At 52.2% G+C, this 24,178-nt stretch overlaps 4 protein-coding genes and 1 non-coding gene across 5 annotated transcripts; 3 read left to right on the top strand and 2 right to left on the bottom strand.

Moving 5' to 3' along the window:
* Nucleotides 1-2,507: 2,507 nt before the first annotated feature.
* NCU05411 (pathway-specific nitrogen regulator) lies at nt 2,508-6,596 on the top strand (the record flags this gene model as incomplete). The annotated part of the gene is made up of 2 exons (XM_958406.3): nt 2,508-2,605; nt 2,818-6,596. 2 exons carry the CDS (start codon nt 2,508-2,510, stop codon nt 6,320-6,322), a joined length of 3,603 nt encoding a protein of 1,200 aa, XP_963499.2. The 3' UTR covers nt 6,323-6,596.
* A 939-nt stretch (nt 6,597-7,535) lies between these two features.
* Nucleotides 7,536-9,960, top strand: arg-5 (arginine-5). Its single transcript, XM_958405.2, has 2 exons — nt 7,536-8,390; nt 8,463-9,960. Exons 1-2 carry the CDS (start codon nt 8,040-8,042, stop codon nt 9,495-9,497), a joined length of 1,386 nt encoding a protein of 461 aa, XP_963498.1. The 5' UTR covers nt 7,536-8,039; the 3' UTR covers nt 9,498-9,960.
* A 5,668-nt stretch (nt 9,961-15,628) lies between these two features.
* NCU11108 (hypothetical protein) lies at nt 15,629-17,041 on the top strand (the record flags this gene model as incomplete). The annotated part of the gene is made up of 3 exons (XM_001728128.2): nt 15,629-16,100; nt 16,688-16,839; nt 16,913-17,041. 3 exons carry the CDS (start codon nt 15,629-15,631, stop codon nt 17,039-17,041), a joined length of 753 nt encoding a protein of 250 aa, XP_001728180.2.
* Nucleotides 17,042-17,638: 597 nt separating this feature from the next.
* Nucleotides 17,639-17,729, bottom strand: NCU15264. Its single transcript has one exon. It is a non-coding gene; the product is annotated as a tRNA-Thr (tRNA).
* Nucleotides 17,730-20,011: 2,282 nt separating this feature from the next.
* Nucleotides 20,012-22,665, bottom strand: NCU05404 (endoglucanase). Its single transcript, XM_958399.3, has one exon. The coding sequence runs from the start codon at nt 22,051-22,053 to the stop codon at nt 20,668-20,670; it is 1,386 nt and encodes a 461-aa protein (XP_963492.1). The 5' UTR covers nt 22,054-22,665; the 3' UTR covers nt 20,012-20,667.
* Nucleotides 22,666-24,178: the final 1,513 nt, after the last annotated feature.

Here is a 24,178-nt window from a genome sequence, read left to right as displayed (position 1 = left end):
CTGCACCGAGTAGGTACGTACGATGATGCTACGGTATCTTGTCTCCCTACGTCTATCTACCCGATGTACCCATCCAGAAACGTCCAAAAATGCTACTTGAAGTTCCTTCAATAGAATCTAGACTCGCAATGCGCAAAGGCCGCAGATGAATTGGGGGCCTTTTCTGTGCCTATGTAGGTACTCAAAGTTGCTGGGTAGGTTCGAACCATACATGGCAGCGGCGTCGAAGATCTCCAGCCCAGCGGGAAGGAACACTCCCTGCCCTGTGGAGTCGGAAGACGCACATCGATGCACAAAATGAATGCACACTGCACATCATGGACTTGGGAAGGTGCGACGAACCTACAATTTGATCTGCTTTGACTTTTTAGTTCCTGTCCTGTTCGCCCGTGTCTGTCCAGTTTGCCGAGATTCCGTCTCTCATCAACTCGAGTTGTGTACACCACAGTACAAACATCGTCTCCCGACATGGACACCTCGGGACAAATCTCCCCAAAGTGGTGGTGTGTACCGACCGACAGACAGTGTGTACCTCCGTTTCTTGCTTGACCCGGAAATATCCCCACGTTCAACGGCCAATTGCATCTGCGAAAGAGTCTGCAGGCCGGCAGTTTAGACGTAACATCCAGACCCAGAGAGCGATATGATTGGCTTCTTAAGCGTGGGGATAAATCCGACATGAAGGAGATTGAGCGGTATCGCCACCCGGGCATCACCGCCAAGCACACAACCCACGAACACCTTTGCTCCATGTTGAGCGAGCGAGCATGAAGCTGGAGTTGTATGTAGTGTATGTACTATGCAGTAGGTGATGGCGGCGCTGCACCTGGTCGGAGTCCGGAATTGACACATACACAATGAGTGTACACATCACATTTGTCAACTCACCACTGCATTTCTCTTCCCCCCAATCACGACGCTGGCGCCGATTCGCATGGGGGACGCGATTCGCTGAGGGCTGCAAATAGAGTGCTTCACGATATTCGCGACATCGGCATCAGCTACCTCTAGTGAAGCATCGTGGCCGCTGCCCGTGGTTGGCTGCCCGGCTTGATCTCGCACAGAAGCAAAGCGCCCTACACTACCTACACGTGTAAAAGCCGCCGCCGGGACGTCCTTTTGCTTTCCCCGTTGCCCGTCTCCCGTTCGCTAGAAAGGAACACATTGGGGGGACACAGACCTGCACACAAAAGTGTTCTAGCCCAGCCCTGTCAACAAACTATCGTATGCTAAGGTAGGAATGGAAGAAGGAAGCCTGCCGTCTCCAATTCTCGCCCGCTCTTGCCTGGCCGCAAAAACTTTTCCTCTTTGTTTTTTTTTCTTCTTCTTTCATTTATTTTTCGATTTTCTTTTTTTTTTCTCTCTCTATCTCTCCGTCAGTCCCCAAGCGCATGTCTTGTCCTTGTTTCTAGGTGTTCAGTTCCTCTTCTCTGCTTCCATCTCCCGGAGTCATTCCGTTCCCGACACCTACAAGTGCTGGGGCACCTCACCACTGCAGATCTTCGGTCGCGCTTCGGACGAGGGATCTGCTTGTTGCGATCCACCTTTCAGGTCATCGTGCCATCTATCTCCCTCCACTTCGTTTCCATAGCCGGAGCCCCAAATCCAGCCACGACACACATCTCTCACTTCTCAAGCCCTTCCATTCCTTCCTTGTCTCAATTCAGTCACATACGAGAGCACATGAGCACGCGCCACCGAGGTATTCATTCCCCTTCTTGTTGTTGGAGCTTCACTTGTGTTTGGGGCATGTCAGGGTTGCGTTCTGATACGACGTTAGCAAATAAGCCCAGCAGAGAACGAAATCCCGTGCTTGCGCGGCTTCCAGGTTGTCTTCGAGATCGGCATGCTGAATTAACCCTTGGAATCCTACTTCCCCATATTGCCAGCTCTCCTTTTGGCCAGTCCTGCCAGTCTAGAACGAGGGGTCTCTGACGTACCGGACGCTTGCACACCACCTGACTACGCTTCCAAGCCATCTTGACCGTTATTCTTCGACACCCTTTTCCGAATCCCGGAAATGATCGTTGCCCGCAAAATCACGTTCAACGGCATGACCGATGCATAACTAGGTAGTTATGCTATTGCGCGCCTGTTGAAAAGATCGTCTCTGCTCTTGCACGAAACGGCAAGCCAACACAACAAGAGAGAGAAGAAGCTTCACACTAACGTTGGGACGGCTCCTTCACTCATTGGGCGGAAGCTCGGATATATCACAAAATCTTACCAGGGCAATTTGGCCACGCCGAACAACCAACAACCGCGTGCCGCCCAAACCCATCCATACCTAACACTGCTGCCAAGAATAGCTTCCATCATCATTTCCACAAACATAGGCTTCCCCACCATCTTGAACGTGCGCCAAGCGTCCGTCACCACTCAGCACCACCATCACTTATCCTCCATTCCAGCAACGGTTTCACGGGGCGGCCTCGAAAATCGACAAAATATTTACAATCTGAGTGTTTGGCAAACCATCATGGTTATTTTATAAAGCTATGCCTGAAATGACCCTGATGACCGCACCCCTGCCGCCTCCCAAGCAGATACGCTTTGTAAACAACCAAGGCCAACCTCCTTCCAAGAGGCGGAGGATCAACGCAGCGTACGTGTTCCCCTTTTTGTATCCCCATCATATCACATCAATGATTATGCATGCTTTCATCCCATACTGCAAGCCATGTGGCCGAGGAGACGCGTAATTCAAAGAGCCCCGCTGCCCGAGAAACCACGGAGAAACCGGCGGCATGGAGATTAGCAACAAGAAAGAATGTGTGACAATATATGGGCTCTATCTTAACCAACTTACCTTGACAGATGCTTGACATGCCGCAAGAGGAAAACCCGATGTGCCGGTGAGAAACCGGTCTGTTCGACCTGCACCAAGAACGGGCACCAGTGTCAAGGTTACAACGATCTGGTCGAGCGAAGGAAGGAGGACAACCGGGGCAACGGCCTGACAAAAGGTGATCACGACCAAGTTGCCGGGGTGAAAAGGGAGGCGGATGATGATGATGATGATGATGAACATTCCGATGACAACGAGGAGGAGGAAGCGGAAGAACCTCACCGACAATGGAAGAGCAAGACGGCCCCAGCGAGCAAAACGGCCGGCTTTGCCGTTGTGGATAGAGATGCTTCCATGAGGCGTGATTCCATCCCAAACCACAGTTATTCAGGCACCCGGCCGCGGGGACTTAGCAATGACTGGGGTCAGGATTCAAGGTCACCCAGCTCTACGAGAACGGCGAGACAGTCCAACTCCAACGGCATTCGGTCACCGACACAGCACCACAGCCATTCCGTACGGAGAAGAGATCGTATACCGTATTTTCGCTATTTCGGTCCCACGGCGATTGTCCCCGGGTTCAAGCAAAACCTGCCCAAAGAACCCTCGTTTAGGGACCCACGGTTCATGAGAACCGGCTCGTCAGTCGCAACAACACCAACGCCGTCACATCACATACAGCCTAGAATGATCCAGGAAACCCTTAAGGACATTCCCACCCTGGAGGACATGCCAGTATACTCCACCGACGACTCCAAGCCGGTGCCCGAAATCATCAAGGTCTTGGTCAAGACCTTCTTTATTCGTCTGGGTTGCAACTACCCCTTCTTAAAGGAGGAACGTTTCATGCGCCAACTCGAGGAGAAGCAGGTGGAGCCCATCTTGGTCGATGCCATGTGTGCGTTGGCTGCCCGATTCTCTGAGCTTCCTACCTTCACCAATGAGCAGGACGGCAGCAGAGTTCCCAAGTCCGAGTATGGTGACGTCTTTGCTCAACGAGTCAAGAACGCCACCGTTGAAACGTTTTCCTGTCCGTCAGTCGCGGCTGTTCAGGCCTTTCTGCTCATGGCATACGAGGCTTTTGGCGCAAACCAGGACAGTGCCCTTTGGATGTATTTGGGCCTTGCCATCCGCATGGCTACTGACCTAGGTCTTCAGAAGAAGGAGGGTGTCAAATATCAAGGGTCTCGTGATCCATGGTTCACCAGGAGGTGGCTAAGTAAGTATAATGACGACGGAAACTCGCCCACGGACAAGCAAGAAGAGGAGGAAACAATCAGCCCCGAAGAGCAAAAGGAAGTGGAGCAGGCACGTATCGATACGTTCTGGGCAGTCTTTATGCTGGACAGAATCATCTCATCCGGCACAGGTAGGCCAGTCACTTTGCGAGATGATGACATGGATTTGGAAATTCCCGAACCCACTCTTGATCAAGAGGGTTGGCCAGATCCCTTCCCGGCGTGCATCAAGATCATCCATCTTTACGGTCGCGCGTCCGATGTCCTCAACAACATCCGGGATGCGAATGATCTCACGGAGGAAAGCATGAAGAAGCTGCGGCAAATGGAAAGCGACTTGACGATAATCTACTCGAAACAACACGAGCGGCTGGTATTCAATACCCACAACTTCAAGCACTACGTCGAGGCTGGCCAGGGAACCATTTTCATACTACTTCATTTCTGGTTCCATGCCATGATCATTATCCTCCATGAACCAGCACTACTCACGCCGTTCGGTAAGCTCACCAACATTCAGCTGTTGTCCAACAGTCGTGAGCTGGCCAGATCGAGCGCAAAGACCATTGCGGATATCGTTGCCTTTGCCGAACTCATTGATCATCAGAGCTACATTGGCAATCCTTTCACGTCCCAGCCCATCTTCATCGCCGGATGCGCCTTCCTCAAAGAGTCTGCATTGAGTGCTTCAAGCCCACCATCACGGGAGCAATCCCCAGGAGCGAACAACAACAAGAGTACCGGCTCGAAAACACATGGCGGACGTTTGAGCATACCGACCGACAATAGACCGCGACACTCCTTACTCACTTCGGCCGCGGCTGCGAACTACTCGCGCTGCTCTCAGGCACTTGCACGCGTTGAGCAGTACTGGGCAGGAGTTGGGTACATCCTCAACGCCATGGAACAGAGATCACAGGGCATTGAGGACTGTGAGACATTTGCACCGGGCGAGCTCGAGCGTATGCTTGCTCGAACCCGCCAGGCCTCAGTGCAGCGGTTGATGGGGTTCGAGAATCCGATCCCACCTTCGCCAGGTGTGCCGCCTATTGCCTTTTCGCTTACTGGCACAACGAACTCACCCAACTCGAACCTCACGAGACTGTATACAAACACGTCCGGTACGACAAGCTCGCCCAGCTCGAATCTCACGAGAATCTATACAAACACGGCCAACCCCACCATGTCCAACAATTTCATGTTAGTTCCTTCTATGTCATCAGTCGCTTCGCCTCTTCCACCTACATCACAGCCTACCACAGCCGCAACGCCACCAGGAAACATGATCTATGATCCGATCCGGCAGGACACACCAACGGTGGTGTTCCATCCGCCACCGCATCCGCAACCCAATGTTCCGGCAGCAAGGTATCAGGGCCGTTCATCTTCGTTCAGCCATCTTCGCGATAGACGTTCCACTTCCACTTTAAGCAGGGGAACATCCCTCAAGTACGAAACACCCGGCTCGGATGACATGACGGTGGGATCAGACAGTCCCACCATAAGCGAATCAAACTTTAACGCCTATGGGAAGAGCCTCAGCCCAGCCTTGCCACCGCTCGCACCCCCGCCTCATCGCCACTCGTACCTGAACAGTCCATCAACGCAACATGCAAGCACTCCATTTGATAACACTCTATTATCTCCCCCATCGGGACCCTTGACAGATCCAGGAGGGCTGCACCATCAGAATCAGAATCAACAACAGCAACATCACGGACACAGCGGTCACAACAGTTCCCCTTCCTACCAAACCCAGGGCCAGACTCATTACCCACAGCAGCAGCAGCAGCAGCAACAGCACCACAACAACACCAACAACAATAACAACTCGTATGATAACAGCAACCACAACAGTACTACCAACAACAATGACTATTATCACCAAGCAACCTCACGCCCCAGTCCTAACCCCGGACTCGGTGTAGTCGATCCCTTCAACCAGAACACCTTCTCGACAGGTCTTTACTCTGCTTTTACGCCCGACTTTATGTTTGAGTGCAACGAGATCAACCTCCACAACTTGCCGGATGCGTTGGGCCTGGACGCCATCGGGGACAGTCATATGATGGAGTCGTTATCTAATTTTGACGCGTATGCTTGGTATGGGTTATTTGATGAGACGTTTATTACCGGCGGTAGTGGTGGTGATGGTGGGAATGGGAATGGGTCAAGCAGTCACAGCAGAGGAAACGATGACGATGGCGGAGGAAGGCGGGGAGGTGATCAGGGTGGAGGAGGACGGAACGGACAAGGAGGAGGTGATGGACGAGGTCATCAAAGACAGGGACACTGACAGATGTCGATGATGACGATGATGGACAGAGGGTGGTGGTAAACATGATGGATGGTGGGAGGCAGTTGTGAGTAATTTGTCAATCAGGGAGGCAGGTTGGCAGGATGGCAAGGCTGATTGGGAAATGCGCCAGTAACACAATGAACTGGATTGGGTGGCTCGGTGGTTGATGATTAATGATAAACACGCACACAGAATTAATACTAGTTTTGGATAGCGCTGGAAAATATCAGGAGGCAAAGTAGGATAAGTTGGGTGTTGGGTGCAGTGGGCGGGTGAAATAAATTGATTTCAAGTTTATGACTACTGGATGCGCAGTCCAAACCTCCAGGGTGGTGGAACAGTGAATGGATACGGAAAACGAAGAGGAACATCGGCGCAACGAGACAACATCACAACCGCGAACAACCAGAACTGTTTTCTTCCCAATGTCCCAACCGCTCAGGCTAGGATCAAAGTGAAAAAAAAAAAAAATTTGGTAGCGTCTCTTTGAGTAGCGTGTCATCCTTAGTGCAGGGGCCATGCTAATCTTCTCTGTATCGTTTCAAATTGACCAAATTGCCCCGAAGGGCGAGGAAAGAAAGGAGAAAAAAAAGTCTAAAAGAGAGACTGGCTGAACGACGTTTTATACCCTTCAGACCGGAGGGGAATGGGGTCTGTGCACGAGTGAAAGCTGTGAAAATTCGGGTGGAGTTTATAGGTCTCGGTCAGCTGGATGACAGGCCCTTGTCAGGCCGTTGTGAGCTTGCTGCCAGGTGCTGAGTGGGAGGTTACATAGTGCTGCCAGCTGTGCTGTGCTCTCTCAGCCACGCCTGGAGGAAATGAGGCTGCGAAGGTTGAGGCTCAGCTCAGTTTCTCCTAACCCTGGCCAGCTGGCCAAGAACGAGCAAGTTGAGTCAGTTGCATTGCGCAAGCGGCGACCTGTGCTTCATCCGTCCCGATGTCAACCCAAAGCCAGGCCAGGTCCATCCGCTCCAACAACGGGACAGCGAAACAACGGGGAACTGCAAGCCGCGGAGCTGGAAAGTCAAAAATCATGTTTACCCGGACTCACTGGTCCCCAATTTTTCGAGACGACGAGATAAAGATGACGACCAACTCCAGACAGGCATCTTCCAAGCCCAAAAACACACCCCATTCAGTTCAGCTACTAAAGATCTGATAAGGGGGACCTTGATGGATTTAGACAAGCCAATTGGTCAAAAGGATCTAATCGATAGTTGTCGCAATGGGTGTTCGGCCAAAATTTACAGGAAACCCCCGAAATCGGTACACTCCGCATCCTAGCGAGGCGAGCCTTTTTCTTGTCCTGTGACAATGACTGTACACTATGTATGACTGACTGACTGGAGAAGATAACCAGAGACAGCTTAAATGCTCACATGGCGTGACTGATTTGTCTTTGGGTTCTCGTCAATCACATATCGTCGCTGTCATTGTTGTAGAATGAATTTCTTTTCTGGCGTCAATTGAACTCTTCTTGTTGTCGTTATCGTTGTTTGTCTTCCGGCCTCGTCCCTGTCAATCCCGTCCCGTTCGTCCCAACGAATCCACTTAATTTACGTTTGTCTAATCTGGGGTAGTGACTCTTCGTCCTCCACCACCTAATCTTTGTTATCTACCTACCCTTTCCCTCACCCGGCAAGCCTCTTCTTCCTTTTTTGCACCTCTCTCTCCCATCCGGCCTCCCTCTCCGTCCGCCCGCCCGTCCGTCACCATGGCCTTCCGCACCGCCCTCCGCCGGGTCGCTGCCGTCAACGCGGCGCCTGCCACCCGCCTCGCCGGCGCCGGTGCCGGTGCTGCTACTGCTGCCCGCCGCTCCTATGCCACCGCCTCTCAGCTCACCCACCCCGATCCGACCGAGGATTCGCCCAGCGGCAAGATGGTCCGCGAGCACGTCCCCTACATGGTGACCACCTACTCTCGCCCTCCTCCCGTCTTCGTCAAGGGCAAGGGCTCTTACCTTTGGGACTTGGAGGACCGCAAGTACCTCGACTTCACGTCGGGTATTGCTGTTAACTCGCTCGGTCATTGTGATGAGGAGTTTTCCAAGATCATTGCTGAGCAGGTGCGTCATAATCAACTCCTCCTTGTATTCAAGATGGATAATTGTCAACTGACTTAACGATTGCCTCGACAGGCCCAGGAACTCGTCCACGCCTCCAACCTCTACTACAACCCCTGGACCGGCGCGCTCTCCAAGCTCCTCGTCGAATCCACAAAGGCCTCGGGCGGCATGCACGACGCCTCCTCCGTCTTCGTCTGCAACTCCGGGTCCGAAGCCAACGAAGCCGGTATCAAGTTCGCCCGCAAAGTCGGCAAGGTGCTCGACCCCTCGGGTTCCAAAGTCGAAATTGTCTGCTTCCAAAACGCCTTCCACGGCCGCACCATGGGTTCCCTCTCCGCCACGCCCAACCCCAAGTACCAGGCCCCCTTTGCGCCCATGGTCCCCGGCTTCAAAGTAGGCACCTACAACGACATTGCCGCTATCCCCTCTTTGGTCACCGAAAAGACCTGCTCCGTCATCGTCGAGCCCATCCAGGGTGAGGGAGGCGTGATGCCCGCCACTGAGGAATTCCTCGTGGCGCTGGGTAAGCGCTGCCGCGAGGTGGGCGCGCTGCTCCACTACGACGAGATCCAGTGCGGTTTGGCCCGCACGGGAACCTTCTGGGCGCACTCTTCCTTGCCCAAGGAAGCTCACCCCGATATCTTGACGACCGCCAAGGCCATCGGCAACGGCTTCCCTATCGCCGCTACGATCGTCAACGAGCACGTCGCTTCCAAGATCAAGGTCGGCGACCACGGCACTACCTTTGGCGGCAACCCGCTTGCGTGCAGACTGGCGCATTACATTGTTGGCAGGCTGGCCGACAAGCAACTGCAGGAGGGAGTCAAGGCCAAGAGCGAGGTTTTCCTGCGAGGGTTTGAGAAGCTCAGGAACAAGTTCCCGAGCTTGGTCAAGGAGGTCAGAGGCAAGGGACTTATCTTGGGCCTGCAGCTGAGCGAGGATCCTACCCCCGTGATCAAGGCTGCGAGGGAGAGGGGACTGCTGGTTATCACCGCGGGAACGAACACCCTCAGGTTTGTGCCGAGTTTGTTGGTGACGGAGGGAGAGATCGAAGAGGGGTTGAAGATCTTGGAGGAGAGCTTTGAGGCTGTTATGGTTAAGGCTTAAGCTTGGGTTTCGGAGGTTTGTTGGACTTGCTGTTTAATGAATGTTTGAGCGGATTCGTTTACATACATGGATGGATGGCTGAATGTGTCTACGCTATTTTTGAGGGGTAAAACATAAAACGGCTTGGGATGGTGTACGGTTGGCGGGGTTTCATTTGCAAAATGGGATGGCAAAAAAAGTTCAAATCTTTTTACCTTCGTCGTTATCTTGTTGACTGTGACCCTTGATGAAGTCAATACTACCTATTTCGGCGACTTTGGCTATGTTCGCCAGCCTTGTAGCAGGAGCTCGGTCATCACCGGTTGAACCATGCCGTCATGTAAGAAACCATAGCCTTCCTGGGCCTCCGGGGTCTACATCGTGGAAGATCGTTCCTCGACGTGGACAATACCTTTTCCCCGTCGTTTAACTTCTCTTTCACAGACATGACCTAGCACTTGGAAGTTCATTATATATAGTTTGCCTACAGTAACTTCCTGTTGTCCGGCATTAGTGACCCTGACACGTGCCTGACTACCTCTTCGCTCAGTTGCTGTTATGGATGTAGGTCATCCATGATTCATCAGCCATTCAGCGATTCATCCATGTTGTTATTTGTGAGACGTAAACGCTGGCAGGAATGTGTTTCACCCCTTTTGATCAGTGATTACCTAACTCGGGGTACGTTCAGGTCTCGACTCACGACGATAATTTATTCGACGGCATTTAGACTCAGGCTTGGTTACTTCATGTACCAGGCTAGAAGATACTTTCATGTACAATTGTCAATACTCTCCAATCAGCTATGCATTCCAGGGGAACTGGAGAACCATCAAAAAGAGGCGTTCTGAACAAGTGATAACTCGTTCCTTCCGTATCTCCTTTCTCTGACACTCACTCGGCTTTGCCTTGGGAAGCCACTTACTTAGCTCGTCCGTCAAGAAATTCATGAGACCTTTTCTGGGCGGCCAATGAATGAATCATTCAAGTTGAACTAGTCCGATACCGTTCAGAATAGCTAAGAGAGGCTGTTGCAAAATAGTAATAAGCATTATAATAAATCAAAAACACATCAGCTAAAATCCCTTTGGCATATTTCTGTACAGCAATTGAGTAAGAATCAAGTTCAAAGGTGTAATGAAGATGCTTGGGTACGTAGTAAGGGTATACCCAAGGTGTGATGTCGAGGGTCTCAACGATTGTGTCGGGGACGACATAGCTTAGGTACTTACCTGCCTGGTCAAACCTATCGTCGCTAGCATGTGACTACTAACTTAGCAGGCGCTCACTCCATTGTCCTACTTATTATGTCACGCTGTGACTCTCCCTGGCTGTGGTTCAAGTTGTTGATATGCACTTTCCAATCAGTGAAACACCCACCCGTCAGGAATTTGACTCCCAAGACTGCGTGAGCTCTGAGCTTGCGAGGGTTCCTTCCTTCCCTCGGGAGGAAACAAAACACACGCCACCTCTAGGTCACTCGATCATTCGGAAGGTAAACTCAGCTTGGTCCGACGATGGAATACTCTTGTACAAGTGATCTAAGTCCGTCTTGTGTACCTTCCCAGGCGTGTTGTGCGATTTGATCCAGTTGCGGCGTGCCTCCGTGATGGCCCCGTACTAGTCGTCGACTAGACCTACGTCCTTCATGTAGACCGCTATTACTACGTACGACTTCAATCTCAATTTATTATAGCCGATGGTTCCCGCATACTTGGGTTTGTAAGTATTGATCGTAGTAACCGGAGAGTCGACATTGTACTCCAGTATGCATTTTATTTGTTGTCTAACCGGGGAAACTATTCCCGTGTCCCAGTATGCAATGATAGGTAGCTGACTGGTTAGAGGCGTAGAAACGTCGGCCTTTCTCGTTGATCATCGACATCAATCCCGCCTTGTCGAGGTTCAATATCTAATCCGACTTTGAATTGGCAGCTCCAACGCTTGTGTTATGGTACGCGGCCTTCGTTATGACGTGGTTAATCGGGCGATTGAATGCACTACTTAATGGGGCATCGTCGATATCTTTGCGGAGGTCAGTCCTCTTTGCTTTAATAATTGCGCTGATAGCATTGCGGCTACGGCTATAATATTCGTTCTCGGATATATGGCCGCAAATGCCGTAAGTTCATCCCTTCCCTAAGCCCAACCAGCCTCAACTGGGCTATCACACCACCACACACGGCCATCGAACTCATAGGAATAACGGTAGCCCTTCCCTACACCTTTACCCACCGCTACAAAACCTTGTTGAGAAGGACGTTATTGTAAAGCACAACCACGCCCATTCTTCTCCTTCTCGTTGGACCGCAACCGAAGCGACGGTAAACTTGAGCGTCGGCTGAGGCCTGGGGCCAATACATGTTCGAGACGACCTACATCAACGTCATTCCAACCAACCGGAACCGATGCAACAAACTCAGCCCGGTCAACAACTCCGAGAAACTATTCGGCGATCAGAAATGGGCGATACTGTCCTCCTCTACGAACAAGGATCGCTTCCGAGTCCCTCCTGTGGAGCCGTAGTTCGGCATTATGATTGATGTCGATAGCAGGAAATTTTCGACATGCTATTATTCCGCGGTAGCTGGAGTCGCAGTCAAGGTGTCTACCTCGCCTTGGGAAACCATCAGAAGGAATACTAGACCCCAGTCTCACCGAGGAGATTTCTATCTCTACTATTGGAATTTTTGTCCTGCACACCTTTACCGCTGAGACAAGTGTCCTTGTTATCTTCATACCCAACAAGTGCATCATCAATATCGTCTCGTGGATTTTGGCTACCACCTTCCATTCACGGTAAAGCCCGTATCCCAAGATTTCTCCAATTGCTCAAGAGTCTCTCACAGACCTTACCCGCGATTTTTAGCGGCTACAAGTCCCTCGGGGCGTCGTACAACAAGTCTCGCTGGCAGTCGGGCTTTAGATCTTGAATAAGGGCTTGCACAGCGTTCCAGGAGTTGTCCGCAAAAGTCTGCTTGTCGTTTGCCATGCCACAAATAGCGCCGAAGGTGGGCACTAGTTGCGATTTGACAACGAAGTCGGCACCGTCTGCCAAACCGGCCAGGGCGCGAGTTGCCTCCAGGAGGTGGTCCAGGGGGTTGTATTCGTGCATAGTGGACCGCCCGTCACGGCCGGTGACGCTGATTGCTCGATCAATATGGCCGGATACGCCAGGCTTTTGGGGTCCCGTATACGCTTCGATACGCCCATTAGGGGTCGCCGACTGGACCTACCAGCCGGCGTTCACAAGAGGAGGCTAGTACGGTTCTTGCCGAGAAAATGTATCCGGTGATCAACCAGGTCAACTCGTCATCCTTAAAGTCAGGCTCGCGGAAGTATGCGTGCAGCATAGGACACCGATGATGTTTGCCCTCCACATATGTGGTTTTGTCTTTCCCACATATGGTCTTGTCCTCCCAATATGTGGTTCTGTCCTCTACTTATGGGGCTTTGTCCACTACTAATAATATTGTCTCTACCGCAGGACTTCATATAGAAAGCCCTTGAGCCTAGCAGGCCAAGTTCAACATTGGTTTGGTTGGTTACAGGATTTGGTGGTTTCACTAGAAGATTAGTAACCTGGGTCGAGATCCCTTCTCTTGGAAAGCGCATCTGGCCAAAAAGAGAGCTGGGCAGGGAATTACTGCAGCCTCAAGACTATCACAGCAATCATCCACTTCCTCATCGTCGAAGGCCGGGACTGCAAGGTCTATAGCGGCCTAGGTTGCGATACTCTAAGGAACGAAGATCTTATATCCGCGCTCTATGACTTCGCTATGGGCAGCGACACGAGTGAATAATAATAATAATAATCTTTTACCCTGTACTATGTAACTATAGTGTCCTATTGGCATGGGGTCCTTCTCCAGTTCTCTGGAGGGGAAAACCGTGCGGCGTTAAACGCCGCCGGATGAAAACCCCCAGCTTCTTCTCGGCCGTCGATCTCCACGCCGCTCCTACTTTGCTTACAGCTATGACGGTTCTCACCCACCGCCACAGCGAACTGATCTCGTCTCTCCCACCGCTGCGTCATCCCAACACTAGAATAATAAGGCTAATAGGAACAGGACCCAGAGCGCCGCTCTAGCTGCTGACTCCCAGAACGCGACCTGCTCCCTCACCGTCAACAAGTATATGTTGGACGTCCCCGCCGGCCTTTGCGACGCCCGCAACGCTGTCTAGGCGGCAGCCGTTGCTGTGTTGTCGGGTGGCCCGGCCGGATTCAACCAGAGATTGGAGTCCTTCGTTCGTACTGCCAACCGTTTCATCGATCGCATACATGCGCGTCTGGAGCAGGACGGTCTGCCCACCATCCTCAGCAATCTTCCCCGCGCCCCGCACCATGGCGCTGCCGACTTCCAGCGGAAGGGTTACCGCGAGATGATCGTGAGGGATGCTCGCCATGGTCGTACCCCCTCCTTTCCTGGTAGTGGCGCTATGAACCCGGTCCGGATCGCTTCTGGTTCCAGCGGCGGAGCGACAGGAGTGAAGTGTGTGGTGTTCGAGGTGTATTTGTTCCAGAGGGCTTTCCTTCTTTTTTACAAGTTAGAAAGTTTGTATACTTCTATCCCAACTTGAGGGAGGGAGGGAGGGTGCTTACCTCCTAACGTCACTGTCACTCTTCGTCTTCAGGCTTGCAAACTACTGGTTAAAGGTCTCATCGTTGGCGGCAGCAAATCTGTCCCTCGCTCTCACCGTCACTGTCCGGATCTGGTGGGAAAGCTGGTCGGGAGACTGGAATCCCTTTTCTTTCAATTTCTCTCTCGATGATTGCAGTATGGCGGTGGGGTTCACATTTGCTACCTTCTGATTTCCCACCGGAGGTCTAGCAAATGCCTCTTTATAGCCGTCTAAAGCCTCTTCCAACAATGTATCCGCCTCTACCGCCGCCGCCGCCTGCTTGTTATTGCCTATTGTGTCTGTGTCCCCATTACCAGAGAGTCTCCTGAACCACGCGGTACGCTTGCTTGTGAAGGATTCTGCCTCTGCCGTTGCTTGCTTCTCACGTGTTGCCCAGCTTCTTTTGCCCGTATTGTCCTCTTTTAGCTCGCCTCGAGCGGCTTGCGAGTCCACCGGATTGTCGATTTGCCGCTGATTCATCGTGTGATTGAATAGTAAGGTCTATGGTAGTGTACTCGTATTAGTTGACTTCTATCTCAGGTCTCGGACCGTCTTCATTCGTGGCGGCGATGTTCTTGTGTCTTCGTGCTATACTTGGGGGATTTCCCCCAATCCTTTACACACCCACAGTACGGTCACATCCTGGATTTTATCGTTAAAGCGCCGGAGGTCCCTTAGACTCTATATACCATCCGGGTCGGAGACTTAAAGAACCCTACACCAGAACAACGCCGCCCAGGGAACCGAAACAAGATTCATTTTACGGCCGCCTTTCTCGCAATGTACCTCACCACCTCAAAACCTCCACCATAGGCACAAATTTCAATGGCACATTTCGCTATACCCAGGATTTTTCCAAAGAGTGTAGCTGGGGTGGCTACTCTGCAGACGACTGGATCCGCGCTATGATCCACTATAATTACTTTGTTACCCGACATATCAACAAAAATTGTTATTTCGCTGGTCGGGATAGCGTTACGCCCAAAAAGGCCGCGCTGTATATGGTTATATCCGAAGACGACCGGCATAGAATGCTGTCGGAAGCCGGATATGAGAAGTCTATTGGAAATATTGCTGTGAGCGGTTTACACAGTAGTAGATCTGCTGTCTCGTTAGACTGTATAGTCTGGTATGGCTTGATCTGGCTGGTTGCGTTGGCAATGTCCGGGAATCACACAGTTCTAGTCGCTCGAGAGCATCAAAGATTAGTGGCTTTGGTATCAGACGAGTTGGGAAGGGAGTATGGCCTGGATAGTGGCACGCGGAAGGGGAGTCCCCTCTCCATACTATCCACCACCTGTCAATTACTCCAGTTGCTGTGAGGGGTTTTAAAAGGGCGCCGACCTGGAGAGCGAACCCGTAAAGATGTCGCCCTGAAGACCCTGATGAGAGTCCCAGGCGCCCTTATATGCGATTGTTCACACATTCCCTTTTAAAAGAGAAACTTTCCTCGGTTAGAAGCGATATAGGACAATAGCAAGAACTTACAATACTACCTATATAATCTTCCATCTGATGGGTGTCGCCTAATGGCTCTTGTCGTCTTCATATGGCCTTCTGTCTTAGACGACAGGCCTTTAAAATTGGAAGACCAGATGGAAAATCCCGAATATTTGGAATATCTCTACTATACCCAGTATTGGGACGCATTCATTTTCTGGGCCAACAGAACATGGACTCTTCACGAGGGGCCAAAGTTCTCCCTGGCAACGCTCAGGAACAGTATTGCGGCCGAGGGACTTCTGGAGACCGGCACCAGGTCCAAACGAACTTACTGCAACGACGTCGGCCTCCCAGAATTGCGGATGCTGATCGATCACGATATCCTCCACACGGGATCTCGAGAAGTGGCCGAGGTCCACCATATTGCTTGGGCTTTGGGCCGCATATGTGCTCTTCAATCAGGCAGCATCGGCTGGTCCGGTATGCACGACAACGGCATGTTCTTAAATAGGAAGGGCGTTCCCATCTCCCGTGGAGAGAGCCTCGGGGATGTTCGAGGTCAGGCTCACCATTCGTTGTCTCGGGACCAACTACGACCATGACGCTGAGCGTTCAGCTTTTAAGCCCAATGCCATGCGCACATAATGTTTTAACATCATGCCTGCCCAATAGGCAGATAGTATGTTTCTGTCTGTCCTGCATCAGAGGCTTCTGGTGATCGCCCTCCCGGAGGGCCGGAGGGGAATTTTCAAGCATTACAGCACCATTGACGAGCTTTTGGATGGAGATCGGCGCAACATCATCATCAAGGAGAGATACCTGGACGACCCGGTCATCCTACAATTCAAGGGCTGAAGGGGATGGGGTTGTATCAGACAAACAAACCCGTCAGTGCGAACTCGCTGACACTCTACCTCAAAGACCGAGGAATGAAACTCGGTTTCCCACAAAGCATCACGTTTTACTCACTGAGACGAAGGAGTGCGAACGCCCTTGTGTCTAGCTGCATCATGTCCATTCAAGCTTCTTTGGCCGTTTCCAAGATGCGTTTCCCCGCGACGGAGGGTACTCTCACCTCTGGCCGTTCGCCAAACACAGAAGAGTTGGCATCAAGAGTGCCAGAGCGCTGCTGAACCATGATCCAGAGGCCCGGACAGTGGAACGATACTACATCGATCCGATACGGACACTGGACGTTTCGGCCATCGCCCTAGGCGAAGAGGAGAACCAAGACCGCATTGCAACGAGGGAGGCCGAGCTAGCGCTTAACGTCTTGCGTAATGATGAAGCCAGCGCAGTATCTGGGCCGCTTTTAAATGAACACAACCATGAACAAAATCATGGAACAAGACAAATCATACCCACAACAGCCGACCCCAGCGGAGCTTCGAAACTATAAGCGGCGGATAAGATGGGCCGCGGTCCATAGTCTGTTCAACGAAGCTCCTCGAAGACAGGTCGAGGACATGAACGTGGACGATGAGCAAAAAACGAATTAAGCGTATCACATCATAACTCCATGGTATCTCTCACCAGCAGAAGCGACCACTCTCGTAGCCTGTATACATCAAAACTCATCCGGCGCCCCTTTCTGCTCTCAGAGGTACTCACAAGGCTGCGCAAAAGATCGTGTGGTGAGCTTACATGTTCGAGACTACTTACGGCCATTTCAACCTTCCGCGCAACCGGTTCAATCAGCCGAGCTTGGTTGACGGATCCGAAGAGTTCGCTTCGGCGGATCTTGGTTGAAGAAGTCGACTACGCATAACCGCTACCAAGTTCCTCCTTTGGCCCCCCGTTTCGGACTCGTGCACAACAAGAATTCGGGCATCTTGCATACGGTACTCTACTCTATCGTCGCTAGAACTGCCATCGCAATCGATGTTAGCGTCGCCTACAACTTTTCTACAACCGAGCACTGCACGCTAGCCATACTTGTTGGTCCCGCCGACCCGACTTTTGCTCTATACGCGACCACCCACACCTGTAGAAACAGGTTGATGGCCACATCGTGGCGTTCCCTTGAAGCTCAGCAAAAAAGAAAAACAAAATACACCCAAAGACAGGCAAAAAAGGAACCTTAGTGCACAAAAAAATGCCCACAGCCAGAATCGAACTGACGACCTCATCATGTATTGTCGGTTATGACGCTACTAGTGATGCGCTCTACCACTGAGCCATGCGGGCTTTCGACGGTTATCCTGGCTTGGGGATGGGCTTATATATCCAATACTCCACTGGGTGTAGACCCCAGTAGAAAGCCAGAATCCAGTTCGGGAAGTTACCTCCAGTGATGATGAGGTCTTCCAATGGGAAAGAACGATTTTGGATGTGGTAATTTCCGTGTTACTCCTGCAGTTATCACAGCGACAGTGGGAAGGAAGCAATGGTCAGTACCCGATTGGCAGGTGCTTTCATGAATCCAATAATTTGAAGAATCATGAACCAAGTTCATTGAAATCTGAGACCAGTCGGGAGGAGGAACCAAAGTAACTGATACCTTGATACGATCTACTAAACCGTTAAGTATAGTAGGCGAGCCCAAAGGAGAGACTGTAGGGGGTCTGCTCCCAGTTCATCACACCTTCCTCCATGCTCATGAACGGTTCAGTTTCAGCTTCGAGTTCACCAACCCATTCTTGCTTTTCAATTGGCGAATTCGATCTGTACGTACAAGCTAGCTGGCCACCGACACCCTTAGTGTTCGGCGATGTTCACCATGTTCAGCGACCACACCGAGGTGTGTGTACGGGGGTAGGTAAAAACCATCCTGTCTAACACCTGTCATTGGGTGACTAGGGCACGGGCCGTGATGAGTTCTGATGAGACATTATGGGAACTTATTGAAATTTGGCTAAGAACATCAAATGACGAGTTCCACGATTGCTTCTCAATCACCGGGTAGGTCTCTTCAAAGTTCGTCAGCATGGCGGGACGGTATCCCTCGCGGGAAACACCAGCCCGGTTGGGTAGGTTTATTTCATTCCGCCCGGTTGACGGACAGCCACTAATCACATTACCTCAAAGTCCTTGATCTCAATAAACACCTCACTAGCCGAGAAGATTCCTTCGTTTCTGCCGCGTTCTTGTCTTTGTGGCGCTGACTTATTTTCGCATTTGTTGCAGCGCGTTGCTCCGCGGTTTCGTTATCATAAGCTTCCTATCAATCTCCCTCTTCCTTGCCAGCCTAGGTAGCCTCCCGTTCATCTGGCGTCTCATTGTCGAGGCGGTTCTTCTTGTACTCCTTGTTATATGCCAACCTGGCCTCGCGCTTGAAGTCCAACCTGCATTGCGACTCCGCTACGTTGGGAAAGAGAGGAGGAGGAGTTATAGCCAGAAAACTTCCATGTTTTGCTCTTTCGATCCACTCCACAGCAACATCAAAAGATTATCTTCTTTGTCACACCGACTCCTGGTTATTGCTCTACGACGCGGGATCCTTCTCTAGGGGATTACAACCTTAGACGAGCTTTTTGCCGGAGACTTGAAAATGAGCAACATCAAGGCTAACAGCCTTGGACAACCGATATTCGTCCGCCGCACTCCCTAAAGGCACTAGTCTTGTAGAGAAACTTCGTACCCTCTTCCTTAAAAGCGTTGTCTAATTACTTCGATAATAGGGGTTAATAATTCGGATATTCCAAGTCGGTATCCTTCTAGTCGTTTAGAGGAAGAGCGGCCAATGACATAACTCGGGAAGCTGGTACAGAACACGCAAGGCTCATAATAGGCCACGCACCTGAGTCCAGGACCTTAGAGAGGTGGTATCTCAATTTGACGGAACAGGTCGACTTTTCAGGAGTTTCTCCCTCTCGCGATACCTTTTCTTTGGTTCCAGCCTGGTTTTACGGTGCTCTAGAGTTTCATTGGCAAAATGATCTCTATCCCTTCTCCATTTGTTGTCATCGAATTGTCGCTTCTCCTTTTCATCTGGGGTTTCCTAGGCGATTTAGTCTGCTTGTTTCTCCTCCTTTCCTGTGCGTTGGACCTCGGCGGCGATTTCCGCTTGTGTAAAGCCCGAGAAAAACGCCGGCGAGATAGGTGGTGCGGCTATTGCGGAGATTCAGCTTACTCATGATGGACGCGACGATAGTGAAAGCGATCTTGAAGATGTGCTCATCTCCGGCGACCACTTCCTTTTCCCAGCTGGCGACGTCCGCGTTCATGGTTACAGACGATGGGGGTGAGCTCGATCCAGTTCGCGCTGGGAGGGGCGACCTTCTTTCGCCGAATGATTTCGGCTGACAGCAAAAGGGGGCGCCATTGCACCATTGTGCGTGCGAGTTCTTGATCCGAGACACATGCCTTGCTCACTTTGGCCGCGTTGGCTTCAGCTTTTGCGAGTCCTAGTGATCCATTCGTCAGGATGTGTAAGGATTTAGACCTTGCCAATCCCTAGCACCAGGCATCGTGGCGAACGCACCGCCCATATGAATCGTTCAAAGCCAGTCGTTCATTCCTACAAGATGCTCATTTCTTGAAATTCACCAATGAGGAGCAGCACAGAGTTTGGTTCTTGTAAGATGAACGAATGCAGTAATTGCATGTTTTTTTCTGTTACCAATCCTAGTCTATGTACAGCGAAACGAGTGAATCCATTTGTCCCGCCCAGCCAAATTCCTATCCGAGTTCCTTCTTCCTCCCATGGTATTCCTTGTATGGTCATCAACAAGCCAGCTGTGCCTCCCACTTTTGTCATCATAACGTGAAAATTTGAAAAACGCCTTGTCATGAAATGCTGTCTTTGCTTGTCTCTAGTCAACCTACTGCCTCCTCTCAGCACACACGCCCCAAATCTCCGTTGTTTGTTTGTTTGTTTGTTCGTTCGATGTCTTTGGATCTTGAAATATTCAGAAAGAAGTTGGGATTTGAAAAAAGTGTACGACCTATCCAAGTACAACTTGCCAGGTGTAGCACGGGTTATATAAACTTGCGGCGAAAAAAGAATGTGCGAAGTGAAGTTTGAAATCGATCAAAGATCGGCAAAAGTGAAAAAAAAAAGCCAGCTAGCTGACCAAAGCCTGAATGTTTCAAGGTAAAAAGACAAAACAAACGGAAGATAGGTGCTTTACATGCGGGGTATCATATGACGCTGTGCTGTCCCCTCCTTTACAATGTTGACTTCTTAGTTGGAGAGGTGAGCATACCCATGACGCCTCTGGTAACGACCAAGGTGCTTCTTGGCGATCATCTTGAGCTGGGCGCTCTCGCCGGCGGAGCAGCTAGTGCCGGCAGCCATCTGCGTGACGGCGGACCAGGCGCCGCTGGCGCAGCGCTGGAAGGAGGAGCCGCCGATGCAGTTCCAGGCGCCCTCGGTGGTGCAGGCGGTGCCAACAGCGTAGGCGCCAGCAGTAGAGCCGGAGCCAGAACCAGAGCCAGTGCCATTGCCGGGAGCGGTGCCGGTCGCAATAGGAGCGGGAGCACTGACGACGGTGGTGCTGGGCTTGGCGATGCTCTGGAGGGTGGTCTGAACGGGAGCCTGGGTGGTAGCGACGGCAGGAGCAGAGGTGGCGACAGCGGGAACGGAGACAGAGGCGGAGCTCACGACAGCGGCGGCGCTGGAGCTAGGGGCGTTGACAATGTCGGTGGCAGAGGGGAGGAAGATGCCGCCCTGGTTGGAACCGTCGGAGGGAGCAGTGATGAAGATACCGCCGGGGTTACCGCCAGCAGCAGCGCTGGTCTGAGCGGCAGCACTGGTGGTGACGGGAGCAGCAGCGACAGAGCTGGAGCTGGAGGCACCAGAGCCAGAGCCAGAGCCAGAGCCAGAGCCGGAGCCGGAGCCGGAGCCGGAGCCGGAGTCAGAGCCACCGGCAGGAGCAGCAGAGGCACCGCAGCTGCCCTCAGGGCCCTTGACGGGAGCATCCGAAGCCTTCACAACATTAGGGCCGGGCTGGGGGTACTGGACGTCAAAGTTCTCGTCGGTCTTGCAGCCGTTACCGACATTGGCGACAAAGATCTGAGGGCGAGTGGAGAAGGCGGCACCAGCAACGTCACGCTTGTTGTTAGCAGCGATGGTGACGGGGGCACAGTTCATGTACATCTCGCGGTTGCCGATTCTGTTGTGCCAGGTCCAAGCAAAGATGGCGTCGCCGGACTGAGCATCGGCAGGGATGGTGAAGTCGTACTTGCCAGCAAGAGGGCAGTCACCAATGTAGGACTCGATGACGGTGAAGGTAGCGCCCTTGTCGTAGCTGAGAGAGAGCTGGCAAGAACCGCCGCCGTGGGTGGCAGTGCCGGCAGTGGTCATGTTGTAGGTCTGGCCAGGGACAAAGGTAGCGGTGCTCTTGCCGGAAGGAGTGCCAAAGTCGACCTGGTAGCCCTTGCAAGGATAGTCGGCGCCGGTATCCTTGAGGGGAGCCGTCATGGAGTAGTCGATCTTGCCGGGGTCGGCGTTGGGGTTGAACTTGGACCTGAAGGGGGGAGGATAGGACATTTCGATGTGGGCGGAGGCGATCTGAGCACCTGCAAGCAGGGTAGCCACGAGACCGGTGGTGAAGGTGTTGTACATCATGGTGATTGATGGTAGATCTAGTTGTTCTTTCCTTTCTCGTTGTTGAGGGAGTGTGGTGGACCGTAAAGTCGAAGTCTAGTTGTTGTCGAGTGGTTTTTGAGAGAGAGAGTTTGTTTGCTTGTTGCCGGGTCGATAGATGAGCACTGCTCTATGCTATTGACGCAAGTGAACAATAGGAAGGAATGAATAAGGTCGTGCCGTTCCGTCGAGTGGCTAATCAGGTTGGTGGGTGAATGGCTCGTCTGAGTCAAGACGAAAGGTCAGGCAGGTCGTAGTCAAGCACCGGGCTAGGAATACGCTGAGACAATGGCTGAAGAGCCGAGCAGGACTGGAATGCAGAGAAGGGTGTTTTTGAAATCCCTTGACGGGGTGGGTGACTTAAGGTCGAAGAGAGAGAGAGAGAGAGGAAAGACGTGTAAGGGAGTGCCGTGATCGTCAAGAAACAGAGATGAGGTGTTGAGGGGGAGTTGGATGACTTTTATGTTTCCCAGCTGCCGGTTCGTCTAGAGTCGATTGGGTGGGAGGGGCCGTTGCCGGTAGCGCACCCCATGCAGGTACCTTTTTTTGTTTCGAACGCCACCCACTGGACACCACACCCGCTCGGCGGATCTTGTGTGTGTTTACATTCCCTGTCCATCTACTGCGTAGCCTGTGAACACCCCTAGCCCCCTGCGTTTTTTTCCACACAACCCCTCCACCTTAGGGGTCTTGTCACTGCAGGTACCATGCCGTCTGACGACGCTGAGTGGTCTGCGTGCTGGATATCCCGGAGCACACCTCGCTCGCTCTCGCGATGCCATGGCCACTTTGGATCACTAAGCTGCTTCTTGGGTTTGGCTTCTGGAAGTCTCGCGGATTTCTCCTACTTGCGGTTTGCCGGATTTGGAAGAAGTGGGCGGTGGTGGGTAAATGGCGGCGGTGATACTGTGTACGTACACTACACTACTCTACTATGTACGTGTAGAACTGCCGTCCTCGCTCCCGTCCAGTGAATGAGTGCTTGTTCGATCTGTGCGATCTCGGTGCATGTATAATGTGTAATGTGTAATGGGACAAATGTGGATTGGATTTGGCCAGACGTGATGGAGGACGATCACTTGAATGGAAGACTACTTCTCTGGTCACGGCAGAACCGCTCTGCAATGAGACTGATGAGACAGGGCATCGATACGTCCCTTTCCCGTCCCCATGGTGTGATGGCCCTTGGTCACCAGTGTGACTGCCATCAGACGGGAGAGATCCTTTGGGCTGCCACTGGTCATTCACTCGTTGTTGTCAAACGCCCAAAGCGCAAGCAAGCCAGTGGAAAAGAGACGGGAAATCCAAAAACAGGCGCACAACTCGGCGGTAGTGGTGCAGTAGGTAGCAGCGGCAGTCAGTGGTAGACGCAGTGTGCATCCAATGATCCAATCCCGCTGCTGTGGTATTCCAAACGCTGACGCATGCAACCTCCAGCTGGCGGTCCCCTGTCGTCCATGATTGGCCAAGCCAGAGTGGCAGCCGGTGGAGCCAGCTGGTACCTAGAGGTATGGAGCCGCCCGATTGGCATTTTCACGTGGGCCGCTTCCTCTTTTTCCAGCGAGGGGCCTCCCAGAGCACCTACTCCACTGCGAAAAGGGAGGGATGGCAGCCTCTCGTTCTGAAACACTCGCCCCTTTCCTCGCTAGGGTACAAACTCGCACGCATGAAAGAGGCCTGTGCCACTGCCACGCCTCCGCAGAGTGACATGTTGAAGCCCCCGTCCGGTCTCGCGATTGGTGAGCTTCACCTGCCCATCCAAACGGCCAAACCCTCGGAGCAGAACCGCTGTTCAGAGATTTTAGCGTGATGAGTCGACCATCTTCCAAGACATGCCATCCCGCTCTGTCCGCTTCTCACATCCATATCCCCGGGCAGCTGGCTATGTTAATCCCTCACTCTGTAGTATCATATTCTGTAGTGTACATACCTATTCAGTTGGATGGGAGGTCCGGCAAGTGGATTAGCACGCCATGGTCCAGAAGCAAATCCGATCCCCGCTTGGCAGAACCTAGGACGCCGCCGGTGATGATCGGCAGGAACCACAGGAACCACCACACCACACCACAGCGGACGACAACGGACCTGGGCGAACGGGAGCCAGTAT

This window comes from Neurospora crassa, linkage group II, assembly GCF_000182925.2.
Source record: "Neurospora crassa OR74A linkage group II, whole genome shotgun sequence".
In the NCBI taxonomy this organism is placed as follows: domain Eukaryota; kingdom Fungi; phylum Ascomycota; class Sordariomycetes; order Sordariales; family Sordariaceae; genus Neurospora; species Neurospora crassa.
The sequence above is the reverse complement of the archived record's forward strand: the minus strand, read 5'-3'. Positions and strand labels throughout refer to the sequence as shown.

Bases quoted from the DNA above. Each gene is read 5' to 3' on its own strand.
- arg-5 (XM_958405.2), top strand. From the start codon at position 8,040: ATGGCCTTCCGCACCGCCCTCCGCCGGGTCGCTGCCGTCAACGCGGCG. The intron at 8,391-8,462 runs GTGCGTCATAAT...TTGCCTCGACAG, and splicing joins CCAAGATCATTGCTGAGCAG to GCCCAGGAACTCGTCCACGC.
- NCU05404 (XM_958399.3), bottom strand. From the start codon at position 22,053: ATGATGTACAACACCTTCACCACCGGTCTCGTGGCTACCCTGCTTGCA.